The sequence below is a fragment of the Xenopus laevis genome, chromosome 3S (assembly GCF_017654675.1).
Source record: "Xenopus laevis strain J_2021 chromosome 3S, Xenopus_laevis_v10.1, whole genome shotgun sequence".
Lineage (NCBI taxonomy): Eukaryota > Metazoa > Chordata > Amphibia > Anura > Pipidae > Xenopus > Xenopus laevis.
Genome location: NC_054376.1, coordinates 128,229,946 through 128,250,085, shown reverse-complemented (window position 1 = coordinate 128,250,085; position 20,140 = coordinate 128,229,946). Strand labels below are relative to the sequence as shown.

Below are 20,140 nucleotides of genomic sequence, written 5' to 3'. Positions count from 1 at the left end.
TCCTGGGTCTGAGCACATGGCATCTCCTTTTATAGTGGTGCAGCGGCGACACCTTGTGGCATCCTCCAGTATCTGCCATGCTGCACCAGTACAAGGGCTCTGGCTCCTTGTCCAGCCCCATGGAAACCCTGTAACTAAATCTACACAGGGGTTTCCAGCCATGAGGCTCAAAAATGGAGGGGAATTAAGCCTACGGGTCCCTACATATATGAAGGCCCGGATTTGTGGAGAGGCCACCATGGCCTGGGCCTAGGGTGACAGGATGTTAGGGGGCGGCATGCTGCCCAACCACACCCACATTGGTTTAGAAACACTGGGGAGGCGCAGTCCTTACACTTTGCAAACACAGCTGGATATTAGTGAAGGGCGATAAATTCGCCAGGCACAAATTCGCTGCGAATCTCAGCGAATAAATTTGCGAATCTCCTGCCAAAATTCGCCGGTGGCAATTTCCGATTTTCACTATTTTTTCGTTAAAAATGTTCCAATTGCCCTGATTTTCAAAACGTTCAAATTTTTTGATTTTTTTTTGTGAAAACGTTATAATTTCAAGATTTTTTGTGAACTTTTTAGATTTCACAATTTTTTGCGAATTTTTCGCCGTATACGAATTTTGCAGGAAATTTGCGAATTTTCCAGTGAAGCGAAACGGGAGAAATTCGCCCATCACTCCTGGATTTACATACCGGGCACCCCTAGGCCCGCTGTCTTTCATCACCCCGTCCCCTCCCTTTTATTCAATCAAATTTTCATCATCGGGACCAGAGCAATGGGGATTGACGTACAGGAAATTTTAAAAACTATCGTATCTCCTGCACCTCCCCACTCTCTTGCACCTCCCCACCGCCTAAAATCCTGCCACCCTAGGCCAGGGCCTTGGTGGCCTCTCCACAAATACGGGCCTGTTTGCTGAGTCTTTACACCATGTAGTCATGGTAGAACAATTTAGTGAAAGAGGGAAGATGAAATTGTGCTTTGTGAGGCCTGTGATGCTCATTGGCTGTGTAGGGTGGAGGACAAGGCTGAAATATTATTCTTTTGCACAGTTGCATATACAGCCCCATGGTCTGCTCTTCCAACCACTGCATATAATACAGATGAGCCTTCCTCACTCTTAGCAATTGAATTCTCCTTTTCCTCTTTGTTTCTATGGTTCTTGTGGTTAATGTGAGAATAAAGAACTCCTGAGGATTCCTACGGATAAAGGGAGAAATATCAGTAAAAGGTCACTGGACTATGATCTTTCCATAACCCTATCACATATAATATATACAGTACATATAATATATAATATCTGAGGATCCTCTCACCTCTCGGTCAGTCTGGGATTGAGGATTTCTGTTCTGCTCAGGAGCCACAGTACCAAGAAAATGATTTGTTGGGCTTCTAGCATCTGTGGTCAGTGAAATATTCACTTCTTGCCTAAAAAAATGATTGTGTAGAGATATAATAATATGTAGGAGTGATAAAATAGCTCTAGTAAGGTGTATATAGATATATATATATAGAGAGAGAGAGAGAGAATAAGAGATGTGTAAATAACATTATGAAGTTTATAGCTGTATATAGAGACAAATAGAAATACTCACCCTTTGCTGTGAGAAATACATATTTTTCCTTAAAAAAAAGGATAACATCTAATTAATCTTTCATTTACCATTTTATGGCTTTTTCCAATCTAAAAGGCTTATAAAACGCTTGTGATATCTCAGCATTTCTCCTTGATAGTGGCACCCAATAGAAGTTATTTTCTTCTCCCACTCATTTCCTTGCTTCCCATGGAGACCCTCATCTCTCTGTAGAGTAATAACCATCCCAGAGAATTGCTAATATCTAATACAGGTATGGGATCCGTTACCTGGAAACCCATTATCCAGAAAGCTACAAATTACAGAAAGGCTGTCTCCCATAGACTCCATTTTATCCAAATTGTCCACATTTTTAAAAATGATTTCCTTTTTCTCTGTAATAATAAAACAGTAGTTTGTATCCCAACTAAGATATAATGAATTCTTATTGGACTCAAAACCAGCCTATTGGGTTTATTTAATGTTTATATGATTTTCTAGTAGACTAGACAGGTTTTTCAAGGGTCAAATTGAAAATTCAAAATTCTCTACTTTTTTTCTGGTCAAAACTCAATTTTAATAATAAATTTAGATTGGTCAATTTTATGGAAGTTTAGGGGAGTTTAAAAAACTCCAAATTCGACTCTTGATAAAGTATGAAGATCCAAATTATGGAAAGATCCGTTATCTGGAATACCCCAGGTCCAAGCATTTTGAATAAGAAATACTAACTTTGTCTCTATAAGAAAAGCCTGTTTGGTAAAAATTATGGAAACTGCTGAGCTTTTTTTGGCTCAAAATCAGGTTTTGTTGAAGATTTCTCAAGTTGAAAAGCCCAACGTAGAGGGAAATGAATCTCACCTTTGATCCTCAGGCAGGTCAACGTCCCAACCAGGAGGAGAAGAAGAGCGATGAGCGATAGAACCACTGGAATAACCCAGCCTGGAGGTGCAGAGTCTAATTTGGGTGGAGAGAGAAGAATTACCGCAGCCATTTGTTTAGTTTCAGCACAAAATAAAGTGATTCTAAACCTCAAACACCATCATTAATCAAAGAGGAATCTTGTTCTGTGACTGTGTTAGTTCTGTTTCCTGGTTTCTCAGCACCGCAGACCTCAGATTACTGGGCCCATTAAATATCAGTACGAGGAACAGGCAGAGGCGCATTAAATCATTGTGGCTTATTGGCCCAGAACATGTTTCAGCAGTCAGAGCATTTCTGTTATAAAGATACTTTTACTGAATCTTTTGCAGCTGCATTTTTCAAATGTTTTCCACCCATATGAAAGGAAAAATTCAAGGAATACAGTGTCTAACATAAAGGCTTAATCTCCAAGAGTGCAGGAGAAAATATATTTACTTGGCACTAACCTAGTTCCACCAATCCCTATTTCTGTAGGGAAATGAGAGCAGAGCAGACAGTAACCCTTCCAACACTTTCCTCTTGTCTCTATATATTAGGTACCTATCTAGTGCTAACAGCTTTGAATGGCTGCCCCCATGGCTACACAGCAGCTTGTTTATATAAACTATAGTAGTACTTATCTGTTAACTACTGTGTATCCTGTGCTTGAATGGCTGCCCCCATGGCTACACAGCAGCTTGTTTATATAAACTATAGTAGTACTTATCTGTTAACTACTGTGTATCCTGTGCTTGAATGGCTGCCCCATGGCTACACAGCAGCTTGTTTATATAAACTATAGTAGTAGTACTTATCTGTTATCTACTGTGTATCCTGTGCTTGAATGGCTGCCCCCATGGCTACACAGCAGCTTGTTTATATAAACTATAGTAGTAATTATCTGTTATCTACTGTGTATCCTGTGCTTGAATGGCTGCTCCCATGGCTACACAGGCTGTTTGTTTATATAAACTATAGTAGTACTTATCTGTTATCTACTGTGTATCCTGTGCCTGAATGGCTGCCCCCATGGCTACACAGAAGCATGTTTATATAAACTATAGTAGTACTTATCTGTTATCTACTGTGTATCCTGTGCTTGAATGGCTGCCCCCATGGCTACACAGCAGCTTGTTTATATAAACTATAGTAGTACTTATCTGTTATCTACTGTGTATCCTGTGCTTGAATGGCTGCCCCCATGGCTACACAGCAGCTTGTTTATATAAACTATAGTAGTACTTATCTGTTATCTACTGTGTATCCTGTGCTTGAATGGCTGCTCCCATGGCTACACAGGCTGTTTGTTTATATAAACTATAGTAGTACTTATCTGTTATCTACTGTGTATCCTGTGCTTGAATGGCTGCCCCCATGGCTACACAGCAGCTTGTTTATATATCTATAGTAGTACTTATCTGTTATCTACTGTGTATCCTGTGCTTGAATGGCTGCCCCCATGGCTACACAGCAGCTTGTTTATATAAACTATAGTAGTACTTATCTGTTATCTACTGTGTATCCTGTGCTTGAATGGCTGCCCCCATGGCTACACAGCAGCTTGTTTATATAAACTATAGTAGTACTTATCTGTTATCTACTGTGTATCCTGTGCTTGAATGGCTGCCCCCATGGCTACACAGCAGCTTGTTTATATAAACTATAGTAGTACTTATCTGTTATCTACTGTGTATCCTGTGCTTGAATGGCTGCCCCCATGGCTACACAGCAGCTTGTATATATAAACTATAGTAGAGTTTCTGAAGCAAACACACCAGTTGTTATTTCAGGGCAATAATACATTATATTATCATCCTTTAAAACACTTTTATTTTTTGGTGTTACTGTTCCTTTAAGAAGCTCTAGTGCCCTGAAGAATCTTACAGACCTTCTCCTATTCACCCCTCAGTCTACCATTTAAACCAAGGTCATGTGGGATTTAACCCAAAGTGGGATCCAATCAACCAGATAATAGTTAAAATTACAGAATAAAAGTTAACTGAATATTTGGCAAAGAATTTGGTATTAGAATGTCCATTTATTACACAATTGGGGCAGTTCTTAGTGAACCAGGATACTTTATTTTCTGATGATACAGGTATGAGATCCATTATTCAGAAACCTATTATCCAAAAAGCTCTGAAATACGGAAAGGCCGTCTCCCGTAGACTTCGTTTTAATCAAATAATCCAAATTTTTAAAACTGATTTCCTTTTTCTCTGTATTAAACAAATAGTCGATTGTACTGCAACTAAGATATAATTAACCCTTTTTGGAATCAAAACCAGCCTATTGGGTTTATTTAGGGGGTTATTTTTTAAAGTCAGATTTTTCTCATTGGCTTTTTCAAGAGGAACAACTCAAATTTTTTAATGGAAATTTTTCGGGATTTATTAAACCTCGATGGTATTAAAGGTACTCTTACTCAAACCTGCTGAGTTCCTATAGAAGTCAATGGGAGATATCCTGAAGAGATCCTGATCTGTACTGGGTTACCAAAAAACTAGCGGTATTCGGCTGTCAAATCTGAAAAAGTCGCAGTTTTCAGGCGTCAAATCGAAAAAGTAGAGGTATTCAAATTTTACTGTGATTTATGTTTTGATAAATAAAGGGCAAAAAATCAGTGCGGATTTGGTTGGAGTCGGTTTCGAATTAAATTTTCGAATGTTGAGAAATAATCCCCTTAATGTTGACATGATTTTCTCATAGACTTAAGCTATGAAGATCCCAATTACAGAAAGATCCATTATGCGGACAACCTCAGGTCCCAAACATTCTGGATAACTGGTCCCAGAACTGTATTTACAAATCCAATACAAATTCATCCTAATTATTGCAGCTATGTTACATTAATCCTTCCAAATCCTTGATGGAAATATTTATATAGGGAAAAGGGAGGAGGCAAGTGATATTTTACTATTAGTGACTATTAGTGACTATTATTCTCACCTGTCACAAGCTGTCTGGTCCCTGTGCCATAAATGGTCTCTGTACTGAAGATGTTGAGATCCTCACAAAATCTGAGTATAACAAAGCAATAGTATGAGGTGTTATTATCAGCCTCCTGCACGTTCCTTATATAGAGATCTGTCTCCCTCCTCAGCTCTGTCCTCCCCTTGTACATGGGATGGACCATCTCCTGGGAGGGGTGATAGGCAAATGGTCCCGTGAGGTTCCCCACTCGCCAGTAAACTCCCACCCACAAGGGGTCTCTGTTGGGAGAGAAGGAGCAGCTGATGGAGGCTGAGTCTCCCGACTGGACTGTGAGTTCTGAACTCTGAGTAACAGAGAAGCCAACGCTGGGCTCAGAGGCTGAAAAAAAGAGAAATAATTATTACTTATGCTGAACTTTTTCTAGAGAAACTCCAGCTCCTTTGAGCTCACCTGTACTTGTATATGTAGTATTGAGGATTTCCAGTATCCAAAAGGACTATGTCAATATTATTTTATATAGAATTTATTTTGTTTGTATTTGAACCCATTTTCCCAGTGGATACAATATCTAATTTAGTACAGGTAAACTCGGGACCTGGGTTTTCTGGGTAACAGATCTTTCCATAATCTGGATCTTCATACCTTAAATTTACTCGAAAAGCCTGTAAACATTAAGGGGCCCATTCACTAAGTTCGAGTGAAGGAATGGAAGAAAAAATACTTTGAAGTGTTTTTTTGGCTACTTCGACCTTCGACTACGACTTCAAATCGAATGATTCGAACTAAAAATCGTTTGACTATTCGACCATTCGAAAATCGAAGTACTGTCTCTTTAAGAAAAAACTTCGACCCCCTAGTTCGCCACCTAAAAGCTACCGAAGTCAATGTTAGCCTATGGTGAAGGTCCCCATAGGCTTGGCTATTTTTTTTTTGGTCGAAGGATAATCGTTCGATAGATGGATTAAAATCCTTCGAATCGTTCGATTCAAAGGATTTAATCGTTCGATCGAACTATTATTCCTTCGATCGAACTTTTTGCGCAAAATCCTTCGACTTCGATTTTCGAAGTCGAAGGATTTTAATTCCCCAGTCGAATATCGAGGGTTAATTAACCCTTGATATTCGACCCTTAATACAACTGCCCCTAAGAGTAAAGTGAATTTTTTAAAAATCAAATAAATTCGATTGTATACACAATTTGAATAGTAAGTTATGTATGAAAAAAATGTGTACATCTAAAATTCAATTGAATAGTCCCAACCCAAAAACTCAAATCTAATTTGAGCAAGTTTTCCTCCGGATAAAATGTTTTTTCTCCCATTGGAGACTATTAGCTTCATTTGTGAAACAAAACTTGGCAAAAATTGGACTCATGAATACTATTAACATCTTCAAATAGTTCAAGGGACCTCGGCCATTGACTTCTACATGAACTGGGCCGGGTTTAGGTGGAGAATAGTCAAATTAGATCTGGGGGTCGAGCTGTGATAAATTTCGCATTCAAATTCGAGTTGGTGGTTTTTTTTAAAAAAAATAAATGTGTTTTTATTTAGTTTTTATAATGGTATTAAGTAAACAAACATAAATGGAATTCGGAGGTTAAAGAAAAACAGATATACGGTAGGTATATTCCATACTTGTTACTTTTCTTCCAATTAACAATTTCAGGTTAATTATCCCCAGAGAGACACTACTTTGCAAGATAGTATCTCCACAGTTTATAACATACTTAACCGTTTGTACGCAACATCCAATTGATTTGGTCGAACTGGTGGTTTTAAATTTGAATATGTACGTTTTGACAAAAAAAAAATTCGAATTTACCATTCAAACCTTTTGTAAATCTGCCCTAAAGTGTCTGTGTTTGTTTAATATCTACTAGTGATGAGCGAGAATGGGTGAAAAAAGTTGTTGTGCAATTTGTCACCCATCAAAAAATGTTGTCGCACTTTGCATTTTGGTAAAGTTTCGCCCTTTCACGAATTTTCGGCAAAACAGGTCAGATTCGCTCATCTACCTAATAGAATATAATGTTCTACTTCCCAACAGGGAGTCAGAGTTTTATCCAGAGGGAAGTAGGAGAAATGATCTGCATTTTTTTGGGATCAATAGTGATGAGAAGGATTAGCTAAATGAGTAAAGGTCTTTTTATTAACATAAATTAATATAAGGGAAATGTTTGTCTGTTATACCAATCAATTTCCATTTAAATATTCGATTTGAACTTTTTAAAAGGATCTACCAAAGTGCATATCTTGGGGGGTTATTTATCAAACTCCAAATACAAATATCACAAAAAATGTGGATTTTTTTGACCAAAAAAAAATCAGATTTTTTTGGAATTTGTTATACCCTGAGGCTAAAAAAAAGTCCGAAGCCGAAAATCCGCCATATCCAAGCTGTCAAGGTCCTGTAGAAATCAATGGCAAAGGTCCCATTTCAATATCATGGTCCGCATTGAGTTTCGGCCAAAAATCTGATTTTTTCTAATTTTGTCAACAAAACTCAGATTTTGGCAGAAAAATCAAACTTTTTTTTGGTGGGAAATCTGAGTTTTGGCGGCAAAATCTGATTTTTTTGCCCGAACCAATTTTGGCTAGCTTTTTCTTTGATAAATAAAGTCCAATCGGCAATTCAGAGTTGGTCAGACTTTTTTAATAGAAATAATGAGATAAATTCGGACTTTGATAAATAACCCCCTTGGTGTGTAGTGATCATTTATTTAAGGCAAATTAACCCCCCCCCCCCAAAACAAATTAATGTAAAATTGCTCAGAGTGCTCTTCTTAACCATTTAACTATTTTCCCCTAGTGGTTTTTAAATCGAATAAATAATGCATTTAAAGGAGAAGAGAAGGTTAAAACTAATCAAGCTTTATCAGAAAGGTCTATATAAACCAGTAACCCCTCAAAGTAATGCTGCTCCGAGTCCTCTGTCAAAAGAAAACAAATTTTTTTCCTTTTATTGTGTACTCATGGGCTTCTGTATCAGACTTCCTGTTTTCAGCTTAAACCTCCAGGGCTAGGGCGTGAGCATGCTCAGTTTGCTCCTCTCTACCCTCCCTCCTCTCTGCTGTAATCTGAGCCCCGAGCAGGAAGAGACTCAGGCAGGAAGTGATGTCACACCAAGCTAATATGGCAGCTGCTATCCTAATCAAACAGAGAGAGAGAGAACTTCTAGAGCTGTTATTCAGGTATACTAAAGCATTCTGCAGAATAAATATAGTGTTCTAGCTTGCACTATTGTGGCTAATCTATTGACAATAAACTGCCTCTGGAGCTTTGCTTCTCCTTAAAAGCTGGTATGTCAGAAAATAAAGTTAGTGAGCAGAGAAGTGTTCCAGTGCTATTGCTCACTGTCAGGTGGGCAATAGAAATGAATCTTAAAACTAGGGGAAAATAATTATTGTAAGAAGACCTGTACATTTCAGCAATTTCACTTTTATTCATTTTTGGCATTTAGTTCCCCTCTAATAGCCCTGCAGCAGAAGCCACGTAGGTTCACATAATGAAACATTCCCAAACAAAGACTAACCATGGAGCATGAGAGATTTCCAGAATCACCAATATGTGCTTGTATGGGAGTTTTTGGGGTGTATTTCACCCTTTCATTTGACCCACAAAATCTGAACCCAGAACAGACGCTAAGGTTCTGGTCATGGCTCGCGCTTCTGCCTTTCATGTTGGGAGAAGCCCTTCACTACTCGGATGTCGCAGGTCTTAAAGTGACAGAACCAAGGTGAGGGTTCTGGGCAGGCAAGGGAACCAGAAGGTGTGACTGGAATAACTGGGAAAGAGAAGAGTGTAGTCGAGGAAACAGACCGGGTCAATAACTAATCAGTCAGTGCTGTACAGAATCCGGATCCAGAAGAGTAGTCTCTGGCAAAAGGCGGTTCAGGCAGTGATAGAGCAGTGGTGAAGGACAAGCAATGGTCAAGGAACAGTAATCCAGGAACCATGTAGAATAGACCTATGTTGGGCAATTATGAAAAGGGAAAGATCACCTTTAAATATTTGAACTTCGTGGGCGGCACAGGAATATGATGCCAGAATCAACCCACATCCCCACCCCCCAGGTATAATTACACTGATACAAGTGAATAGAGGTGATTGTGACCAGCTTTGGCAACATCTGTCTTTATGGGGTTGCTGGAGTATGCTCAATGACATAAGGACACCCATCATCTATTACATGATTAATTGCAATTGGTCAGTACTCACCAAACTGGTCGATGAATGAATAACCAGGAGCCTGTGCAAAGTTCTCCACCTCAACTGGCTCATACACTGGAATTTGGGGTCACAGCACCGTCCAAGAATGACATTTAAAAAGCCTTTATTGGTGTTTCAGATGTTTCAGTCCTAAAAAATTCAGTGTTTGGGCCTGAAACGTCACTTGTTGTTGGAGATTGGAGCCATGATACCAATAAAGGCTCTTCAAGTTACATTGGTGGATGGGGCTGTGACTCCAACTTCTTGGGTACTGGTGATGTCATAGATGAATATAAAGATGAAACTAAATGAGGGTGACTCCCTATACCACCATTCTATGTTCTATGGGGGTAGATTGTCCCCTCCTTATCATTATAGCTGCTATCATATAAATAGGACATACTGTGCAGTCAGTGCCTCTAGGATACTCTCAGTGAGGTCAGTAAGTTGTGTTACCTGCAACTGCCAGTTCTGTGCCATGATCACTTTGTGCAGTTTTGTTTCCCACTTTCACCTCACAGCAGTAATGTTTCCTATGGGAAGGGGCAGCTCCTTCTATCCGTAATGAGACGTCTCTAGGGAAGTCCACCAGTGAGAAGTCTCTTTGCTTCTGGGATCCATTTTCCTCTGTCCATCTCACAATATTGGGGTTATTGTTACAAGTGAGACTGTCCCCCCAGCTCCATGTTACTTCCCGTATTTCCTCAGTTGCAGAATGAACAATACAGGGGATAACGGTGGTTTCTCCCTCAATGGCAGGAATTGTATCAACTTGTTGTACAGAGAATTCATCTGAGGCATTAAAGGAGCAGAGACATTAAAAGTCATTTAAACGATTTTAGTGCATTGTGCAAAGTGCAATTCTTTAGGCACAAATTGGCATTTTCCCCCCCACAATTCCCAGCATCAGTGTGCCCAATATGATTGCGCTCAATTCATCTAAATAAACATTAATGGAAGCGCATTTTCAAAAATAGGGTTGGAATGGCGCGCAACTATGCAGAAGTGCATGGAGCCCGATTGGTTGCAAGTACTTAATTATGTGCAAAACTTTGATTCTGTTTTAGTGTTGCACTTGAACTCATTTCTAAATGACCCTTGTATATAGTGATTCACGAATTTGCGCAAAATTCTTGAAACGGCGAAAAATTCTCGTTTTTGACGCCGGCGCCCGTTTCGATGCCGGCGTCCGTTTATTTTCGACTAATTTTTGCGGGCGTTTCGCGAATTTATTCGCTGGCAGCGAATCGCGCAAATTCGCAGCGAATTCGCGCCTGGCGAATAAATTCGCCCATCACTACTTGTATATTTATAAAGACGAGAGAATAAAAATAAGCCGCAAAGAATAATACAAATATACCTCTGGGTTGAGTTATTTTATGTTAAAGGAACAGTTCAGTGTAAAAATTATAACTGGGTAAATGGATAGGCTGTGCAAAATAAAAAATGTTTCTAATATAGTTAGTTAGGCAAAAATGTAATGTATAAAGGCTGGAGTGACTGGATGTGTAACATAATAGCCAGAACACTACTTCCTGCTTTTCAGCTCTCTAACTCTGAGTTAGTCAGTGACTATAAGGGGGGCCACATGGGACATAACTGTTCAGTGAGTTTGTAATTGATCCTCAGCATTCAGCTCAGATTCTAAAGCAACACTTATGTCCCATACAGTGTTGGACTGGGCTTCTGGGATACAGGGAATAAACCTGGTGGGTCTTGGCCTTTATGGGTTCTGCCAACCCAGCCTGCTCCTCTGTCTGGACCTGTTAGCAGCAAATTAAAGGAGAACTAAAGCTTAACTAAAGAAGTAGGTAGAAATGTTGTACATGATGTTTTGTGCTTCTGTACCAGCCCAAGGCAACCACAGCCCTTTAGCAGTAAAGATCTGTATCTCCAAAGATGCCCCAGTAGCTCCCCATCTTCTTTTCTGCTGATTCACTGATTCACATGCTCTGTGCTGCTGTCACTTACTGAGCTTAGGGAGCCACTCACAATATACAGTACACATAGAATAGAAATGTCACAATATAAGGCTGATTAGTAATTAATACACATAATTACTACATGGCAGCACAGAAACCAGTGCAATTAGCATCAGAATTGAATAATCAGCAAACCTGTAGCATCAGCTTATATTACAGCCAGGGAAGCTCATTTTCTGCTGGATAATTAGTGACGAGCCCTAAGCTTAGCTTCTCAACAGCCAATCAGAGCCCACTGAGCATGTGAGTGTCACAGACACTTTCCAAGATGGTGACCCCCTGTGACAAGTTTGAAGTCCTGGATCATTGCTGCTATTGACAAGCTCAAACTTTAGCCTCCTGCAATAAGTTCACTATATAAAATAGGACATTTTTAGCCACATTAATTTTTAGTGTTTAGTTCTCCTTTAAGGAGGAGGCTGGTAGGGAAATATGCAGGGGTGGCTCATGAACACAGTGAAGGGGAGGTTGATCTGTCTGTCCCTATAGGTGGATGACACACACAAGAAGTCTGTCCTACACAGTGACACAGACAGTAGAATTCTCTATATCTCCTAATGTACCTGATAATTGTATGAATGTTCCCTGGATATTCTGCCAAGGTTTTAATTCCTTGTCTTCTGGTTCCAGGCGGCAGCAGAACATTGGGCCGTCCGTGCGTCTGATCCACTGGATTCGGAGAGACACCACATTCTGTTCCTTGGGGTTTCCCTCCAGGCTGATTCTCCCTGTGTAGTTCCCATGTACATAATTCTCTGTGTGATTATAAATGAACGTGTTTTGTCCACAGGTCCGGGATGTTGCTGCTCTCCAGTAGACTCTCAGACTGATGGATCTGTCTCTTCTATCCCCGGGGTAACTGAACCTACATGGGATAATGACATTGTCTCCCTCACTCACTCGCACTGACCCAGTCTGGATAGTACAGTATGGATTCTTGCTATGGATTCCTCCTGCACAGAGAGACATGTTATAAGAGAGCGAGAGAGTTGAGTCCATGTGAGAGTGCAAATATTTATAGGCAACAGATACATTCTGAAGAATCCCATTGTGTGCTATAGAGCTTATCTGTTATCTACTGTGTATCCTGTGCTTGAATGGCTGCCCCCATGGCTACACAGCAGTTTGTTTATATAAACTATAGTAGTACTTATCTGTTATCTACTGTGTATCCTGTGCTTGAATGGCTGCCCCCATGGCTACACAGCAGTTTGTTTATATAAACTATAGTAGTACTTATCTGTTATCTACTGTGTATCCTGTGCTTCAATGGCTGTCCCCATGGCTACACAGCAGCTTGTTTATATAAACTATAGTAGTACTTATCTGTTATCTACTGTGTATCCTGTGCTTGAATGGCTGCCCCCATGGCTACACAGCAGCTTGTTTATATAAACTATAGTAGTACATATCTGTTATCTACTGTGTATCCTGTGCTTGAATGGCTGCCCCCATGGCTACACAGCAGCTTGTTTATATAAACTATAGTTGTACTTATCTGTTATCTACTGTGTATCCTGTGCTTGAATGGCTGCCCCCATGGCTACACAGCAGCTTGTTTATATAAACTATAGTAGTACTTATCTGTTATCTACTGTGTATCCTGTGCTTGAATGGCTGCCCCCATGGCTACACAGCAGCTTGTTTATATAAACTATAGTAGTACTTATCTGTTATCTACTGTGTATCCTGTGCTTGAATGGCTGCCCCCATGGCTACACAGCAGCTTGTTTATATAAACTATAGTAGTACTTATCTGTTATCTACTGTGTATCCTGTGCTTGAATGGCTGCCCCCATGGCTACACAGCAGCTTTTTTATATAAACTATAGTAGAGTTTTTGAAGCAAACACACCAGTTGTACCAGTGCTACAATAGCTATGGAGTTTACTAGCCTGTTATAAGCGACACCGACTCATAACTCTGAGCCACTTTAGCAATTTTTATCAAATTTGTGAGCAATTTCTTGAGCACACACATATTAGCAGGTGAGTCAGTCTATGAGATGCAATGGTCAGCAGTCGTGTAACTATAGAGAAAGCAGAGCCCACAATCACAGGGTGGCCCTGGGAATAGGGGGGCCCAGACTGTGCACCTCTAGTTTATGGCTTGAATGAGGTTTCAAAGCCCATTATGAGAGGGAGGTCGAGTTTGATATGAACCAGTACAATTAGAATCCAGTATTTCATGTTATTCAACAATCTCTCGTATTCACATTTCAGTAGACAAAGGAGAAACTACTGGTGTAAATAAAAATAAAAAGAAGCAGGAGATATTGATAGAAACGTTGCACATTCATCCAAACCACTTTGAACGTGAAACTTACACGAGAATCTTGTGTCACTAATTTACACTGATTTCTCTCTAAATATATTACATGTTCCCTAGAAATATCACACAATATTTGTAGTGAAGTTACTCAGCAGTCTTACGACAAAATAGACGTTGCTTAAATGGCGACATTATAATAATCCATTAATCATTTAGAGAACTAGCTCTGATCCTTTGTATAAATTGGACCAGCGGATTTTGAGCTCTGTAAGAATCTCGATACAATTTCCGTGTGTGACTTTACATGTTAAACAGTCGCTTGTACTTGATCCCAACTAAGATATAATTAATCCTTATTGGAGGCAAAACCAGACTATTGGCTTTATTTTATGTTTATATGATTTTTTTTTAGCACACTTAGGGGGTTATTTATCAAACTCCAAATGCAAAAATCATGAAAAATTCAGATTTTTTTTGACCAAAAAAAAAGTATTGTACCCCAAATCTGAAAATGTGCCATCTCCAAGCTGTTGGGGTCCTGTAGAAGTCAAAGGCCCCATTTTAATATCATGGTCCATGCTGAGTTTTGTCCAAAAATCCAATTTTTTTGAAGTTTGGCACCAAATATCTGAATTCGGTGGGAACATTTGATGTTTTGTTGGGAAAATCTGACTTTTGGCAGGAAAATACGATTTTCTTAATAGAAATAATGAGATAAATTGATAAATAACTCCCTTAGGGCAGTGATCCCCAACCAGTAGCTCATGAGTAACATGTTGCTCTCCAACCCCTTGGATGTTGCTCCCAGTGGCCTCAAAGCAGGAGATTATTTTTGAATCCCTGGCTTGGAGGCAAGTTTTAGTTGCATAAAAAACAGCTGCACTGCCAAACAGAGTCTCAATGTAGGTTGACAAGCCACATAGGGGCTACCCAATGGCCAAGCACAGCACTTACTTAGCACCCCAAGAACATTTTTCATGCTAGCGTTGCTCCCCAACTCCTTTAACTTCCTTTAACTTCTCGATGTTGCTCACGGGTTCAAAAGGTTGGGGATCCCTGCCTTAGGGTATAGAGATCAAAATTATGGAAAGACCTATTATCTGGAAAACCCCCATGTCCTGAGGATTCTGGATAATAGTTCCCATATCTGTATTTTTCTGCATTTAGAATCTGTTGTGATCCAGAATTTGGCCAGGTTCCTTTTGCACATAACAAGGTTAAATATTGTGTGATACAGCCATAGTTGAACCTTTACTGAACCTTTACTGATACCCCCAACAAATTCAGTCCCAATTCTATTCCCCTTCCAGCCTATCATTCTGTCTCTATTAATGAACAGCCACCAGGACCCATGTAAATCCCAAACTGTAGAAGCAGAACTTACAGTTAAATAAAAGTATTTAAAGACTCCTACAAATATCAAAAGATTGACTGTGAATTGGCTCAAGGCAAACTGGCCCTTTAATCAACATATAGCATGTGCCTGAGCTAATTAGTACAGCAGCTCTACACCGAGCAAATGCAATAGTTATATAAATAAATAGAAAGCTGAGCCGATGGCTGGATGGATGAGGTCCCATATACTCTATACATCTCTTACCATGGCAGGTCCATAGCAGGAAGAGTGTGAGAAGCAGATTCATTGTTGGATGTTGTGACTTGATCTCAACTCAGAGGTTTATTTTCACTGCAAAAGTTGTGGGTCGGTAACACTGAGAGGGGGTTGGTTTCCTGAGCGTGAGGCTTGTGGGCAAACTGGATCACTATCTCACCAAGTTCTGCTTTACAGCAAGAAAAAAAAAGAAACAGCTTCTAGGGGTATAAAAAGCTTGTGAGAGTCACAGTCAGGCAGGAACTTATTGTCTTACCCAGCGGAATTAAAGGGGAACTAAAGTCAGAGAAGTATTGTGAAAGAATGATGCAACTTCTGTGTATGTGTTACTGTATTCATTAGCACAGCCTTTGTCCTTCAAGTCGGCCTCTTTTTCTTATCTCGGTTTTAGGGAGTCGGTATGGTCTGACCACACTCATAAGTCCGGACACAAAGTTGCTCCCCAGCAGCCAACAATTTTGGTCTCCATCACTCAAACAGGACATTATTGTATTAGAGAGGGGACAGAGAAGGGCAACTAAGCTGGTAAAGGGAAAATCTTAGCTATGAGGAAAGACTGGCCAAATTGGGGATGTTCACTCTGGAGAAGAGGCGCTTAAGGGGTGATATGATAACTATGTATAAATATATAAGGGGATCATATAATAATCTCTCTAATGATTTATTTACCAGTAGGTCTTTCCAGCTGACACAAGGTCACCCATTCCGATTAGAAGAAAAGAAGTTCCGCCTAAATATTTAAGTAAAAAATAAATACGTTTTAGTATGTTCTACAATTAAGCAAATTTTCATTTGGACTTCATCATTTCTTTATTATGAGCTGGCGACACTAATTATATGTGAACCACTTGCAAGGAAATTCATTTGTCAACTAATGATAAACCACAATGTTGTAACCACAACATGAAATTCACTGCTGCCTTCTGTAGGGTTTAATGTTCTTGTGGCTCAGGCTCATTACAGAGACTCAGAACTGTGTTATCACGCGAAACTAACAGCCAACATTTTACACGCAGACAATATACACATTGAATGATAATATGTGAGCAGAGCAGTTACATACCAACTTCTCTAACTAGTCTTCTCCTGTGGGCAAAGAAGATGCCAAACACAAACAAAGACACATATCTTCCACACGGCAACATAACCACATGAGGAACGTCTGTACAATGTGCAAGGTTAGTTAATCCTTACTGGAACTATTGGGTTTATTAAGTGTTTACATTATTTTTTCAGTAGACTTAAGGGATGAAGATCCAAATAACAGAAACATCCATTCAGAAAACCCCGTGTCCTAAGCATTCTGGATAACAGGTCCCATACCTGCAGGGCGAGACTGGCCGATTGGGGGAGCAGGTCTGGGACGGGGTGGCCCATGAGGGCCGGGGCCACTGGGGTTTTTTCCCGATGTCCTGCCGGCTGTAAGGGCCCAGAGGCTCTGCTAGGACTTGCGGACCAAGGAGGAAACGCCAGTCCAGCACAGTTCCAGGTATCCGATGGGGATGAAGAAGAAGAATAGTCTAGTCCAGGCAAAAGGGTCAATACAGGCAGCAAGATTCAAAGTCATTATAAGTAGTGATGGGCGAATTTGCGAAACGGCAAAAAAATCGCGAAACGGCGCCGGCGTCTCGTTTTTGACGCCGGCGCCCGTTTTTCGACGCCGGCGCCCGTTTTTGGCGCTGGCGCCCGTGTTTGACGCCGGCGTCCGTTTTTGATGCCGGCGTCCGTTTTTTCGGAAAAAAATTTTTGACGCCGGCGAATTTTTGCCGCGAATTTTTCCCGCGAATTTTCGCGGGAGTTTCGCGAATTTATTCGCTGGCGGCGAATCACGCAAATTCGCCGCGAATTCGCGCCTGGCGAATAAATTTGCCCATCACTAATTATAAGAGGCCAAGGTCAAACGCAGGAACAGCAGTCTAATCGCACACTAAGTAGAACCTATAATTGGGCAAGGTCTGTAATGTTCTGGCATCATATACAGGCCAATTTGGTGCCAAACAAGCGTGATGACGTCATGACACCGCGTGCTGATGCTGCGCATTTTGACGCACTGGCGTCACGATGCTGCGTCCATTTTGTTGCGTTGATGTCAAGACGCTGCGCATGTTTGACGTGCTGGCATCAGAACGTGCCATGTGGGAGCCCTCTTGCTGAAGAGGACCGGAGCCAGAACGGTAAATATTCCTTACACCCTGCATACCTGTATAGCAGTCCCCGCCCCAGTGGAGCTTACAATCTACAATGATCAGTTTTATCAGGAACCAATGAATCTGCCTGATCATTTTTGGAGGGTAGAAGGAGGCAATTTAAAAAGACTAAGAATGTTTAATCACGTAATAAGTAGAGAAAAAGACTGTGTGTCCCCAGTGTGAGGACAGGTATTTCTTGTGAGCCTGCCACGTGGGAGCTGCAGCCTATATCCTTAAGGAGGGGTACATTGGAGCAGGTAGTGCTACCTGGGGAATAAGAGCTCTGGGAAAAGAGGCATTTCATGTGAACTGAACTGTGTTGTCCACCCAGAGTGGAGGCAGAGACTGTGCTAGTTACTAGACAAACCCATGTTTCCCAGTGCAGGCATATTTCTGTGTTTAAAATTGTTAAGTACTGTTTCTTATTTTTTATATAAGGTTTATCTTGGTTTCCTGCAACTGTGTGTTTTATTTTCCTAGTGGAATTCCCCTTGAGGTGTGGTCCTCAGTGGCCACTAGGTGGAGGCACTGTGCTGTAAATCCCAGTTCCCAATATTTTTCATACACAAAAAGAGTTCAGGGTCCTGGATTCCAAAGGATTAGTTGCTATTTGAGAGAGTGTGCCAAAATAGGGAAATACTAATTTAAATAACTGACAGACAGCAGTAGAAGGATCATTTTCATCACTGCTAGTTGATACATGTTGGAGAGAGAGTCGATTTGTTACTTTCTCTACCCATGTCTATAGCCAGTATGAGAAGAGACAGACCATTTCCGTATGTCAGTGACCAAATGTAGGATCAATGTTAGCTTTCAAATGAGTCCAAACATGAGTAGCTTTGGAACATGGCATATCAGATGGGAATTGCTGTGCAGGGACAGGTGTTTGGTAAGTAGGGAATCAGTTGGAAAAACCATGGCCAATTAAGAAAATATAATTTCTCATAAGATTCTATGGTCATTATATCCTCGGCCCTGTCCACACTCACTGTAGTGTAGCTATTATAAATAAATTACACTTTGTACATTGTACATAATTCATTCTACCATTTAACATTTTATTTTTGTGTAGGTAGGTAGGTGTATAGGTAACCATCTTAGGTCAGGGTGCCTGGTCATGTGCTCTCAAAAAGAGCCAGCACTTCACAATGGAGCTGCTTTCAGATAAGATATTGTTTCTCTTACTCTGTGTAACTGGAGGAGTCATAGTGGGACATGGGGTTCTGCTGTGGAGTGCTATTCTCATATCTATCACTAGGTGGAGCATGGGAGCATTTTTAGCAATGAAGGTGTCAGGGAGCTGTTAGCTGGTTACCTTCCAATTGCAATGGGCTGCTGCATGGAAGGGGGGCGATAGCACTCCAGTAGAGTGAAGTCTATCAGAACACAAGTCACATGACTGAGGGCAACTAGGAAACAGACAATATATCTGGCCCCATGTTATAAATTAAATATAAAAAAAACCTGTTTGCTATTTTTAAAAACAGATTTCAGTGCATAATTCTGCTGGAGGAGCACTATTAACTGATGCATTTTGTTAAACATGTGCTTTTAAGGTGTGTCCCGTTAGGCCACGGTCCCTTGCAGGGCCGCTTTAATAAGGGGGCAAAGTGGGCATCTGCCCAGGGCCCATTGTTTTGGGGGCCCACTGCTGACTTGCAAACTTTTTTTTTTTTTACAAATTTTTTTTTTACAAATGTTTTTGGTTTCCCGTCCAATCCACTCTCCGTTTGCAACCCCCCACCTACCCGGTGTGAAGAGGAAGTTGCCAGCGAAGCGTGGGAAACTGCAGAAAGTATAAATAGGCAGAGAGGAAGCACCGGCCATGTATTAGTGGGGACCCTGGCACCATTTTTTTTTAATCTTTGGGGGCCCAAGTTTTTTTTAACTTGTAAGGGGCCCTTGCCACCAATGTTTTTTTTTTTTAAAAATGTAAATTTTTTTTTTTTGGGGGTCCCAATTTTTTTTTAACTTGCAACGGGGCCCCTGCCACCAATGTTTTAAAAAAAAAAAAATTTTGTGGGGGGGTACTTTTTTAGCGCTGATATCTGTGTGGTCTTTTAACTGTGATGTCGAGTGGGCGGGATATGGGGTGGGGCTTGGGTGTGAGTGTGGGCGGGGCCCTGTGATTTTGTTGTACGGGCCCTGTGATTTTGTTGTACGGGCCCTGTGATTTCTAATGGTGGCCCTGCTTACACCACATCTAACACTATTAAATTTAGGACTACAAAATTACTCCTTCCAATGTCGGAAAGTAGTTTTCCATATTCTAACTGCGGCTATGCTACTAATTCCCAGAAGGTGGAAATCTACCAATATTCCAAGTTTGGAAGAAGTAGTAAACCTAAATGATTCAAACTTATCCTATGAGAGTTCTGGGCATCTACATTCCCATTCGACTAAAGTACAGGAAATCACCCACCGACTTTGGCAGGCGCGGAAAAGCAAATCTTCTTCGTTAATAAGCACC

General features: G+C 40.6%; 1 protein-coding gene across 1 annotated transcript; it reads right to left on the bottom strand.

The window, feature by feature from the left end:
* Positions 1-753: 753 nt before the first annotated feature.
* On the bottom strand, positions 754-15,700 carry LOC108703531. Its single transcript, XM_018239702.2, has 8 exons — positions 15,470-15,700; positions 12,162-12,551; positions 10,073-10,408; positions 5,421-5,783; positions 2,430-2,525; positions 1,590-1,617; positions 1,311-1,422; positions 754-1,194 (listed from the first exon to the last, which is right to left on the bottom strand). The coding sequence occupies exons 1-8, from the start codon at positions 15,510-15,512 to the stop codon at positions 994-996; spliced, it is 1,569 nt and encodes a 522-aa protein (XP_018095191.1). The 5' UTR covers positions 15,513-15,700; the 3' UTR covers positions 754-993.
* Between the last annotated feature and the right edge of the window lie 4,440 nt (positions 15,701-20,140).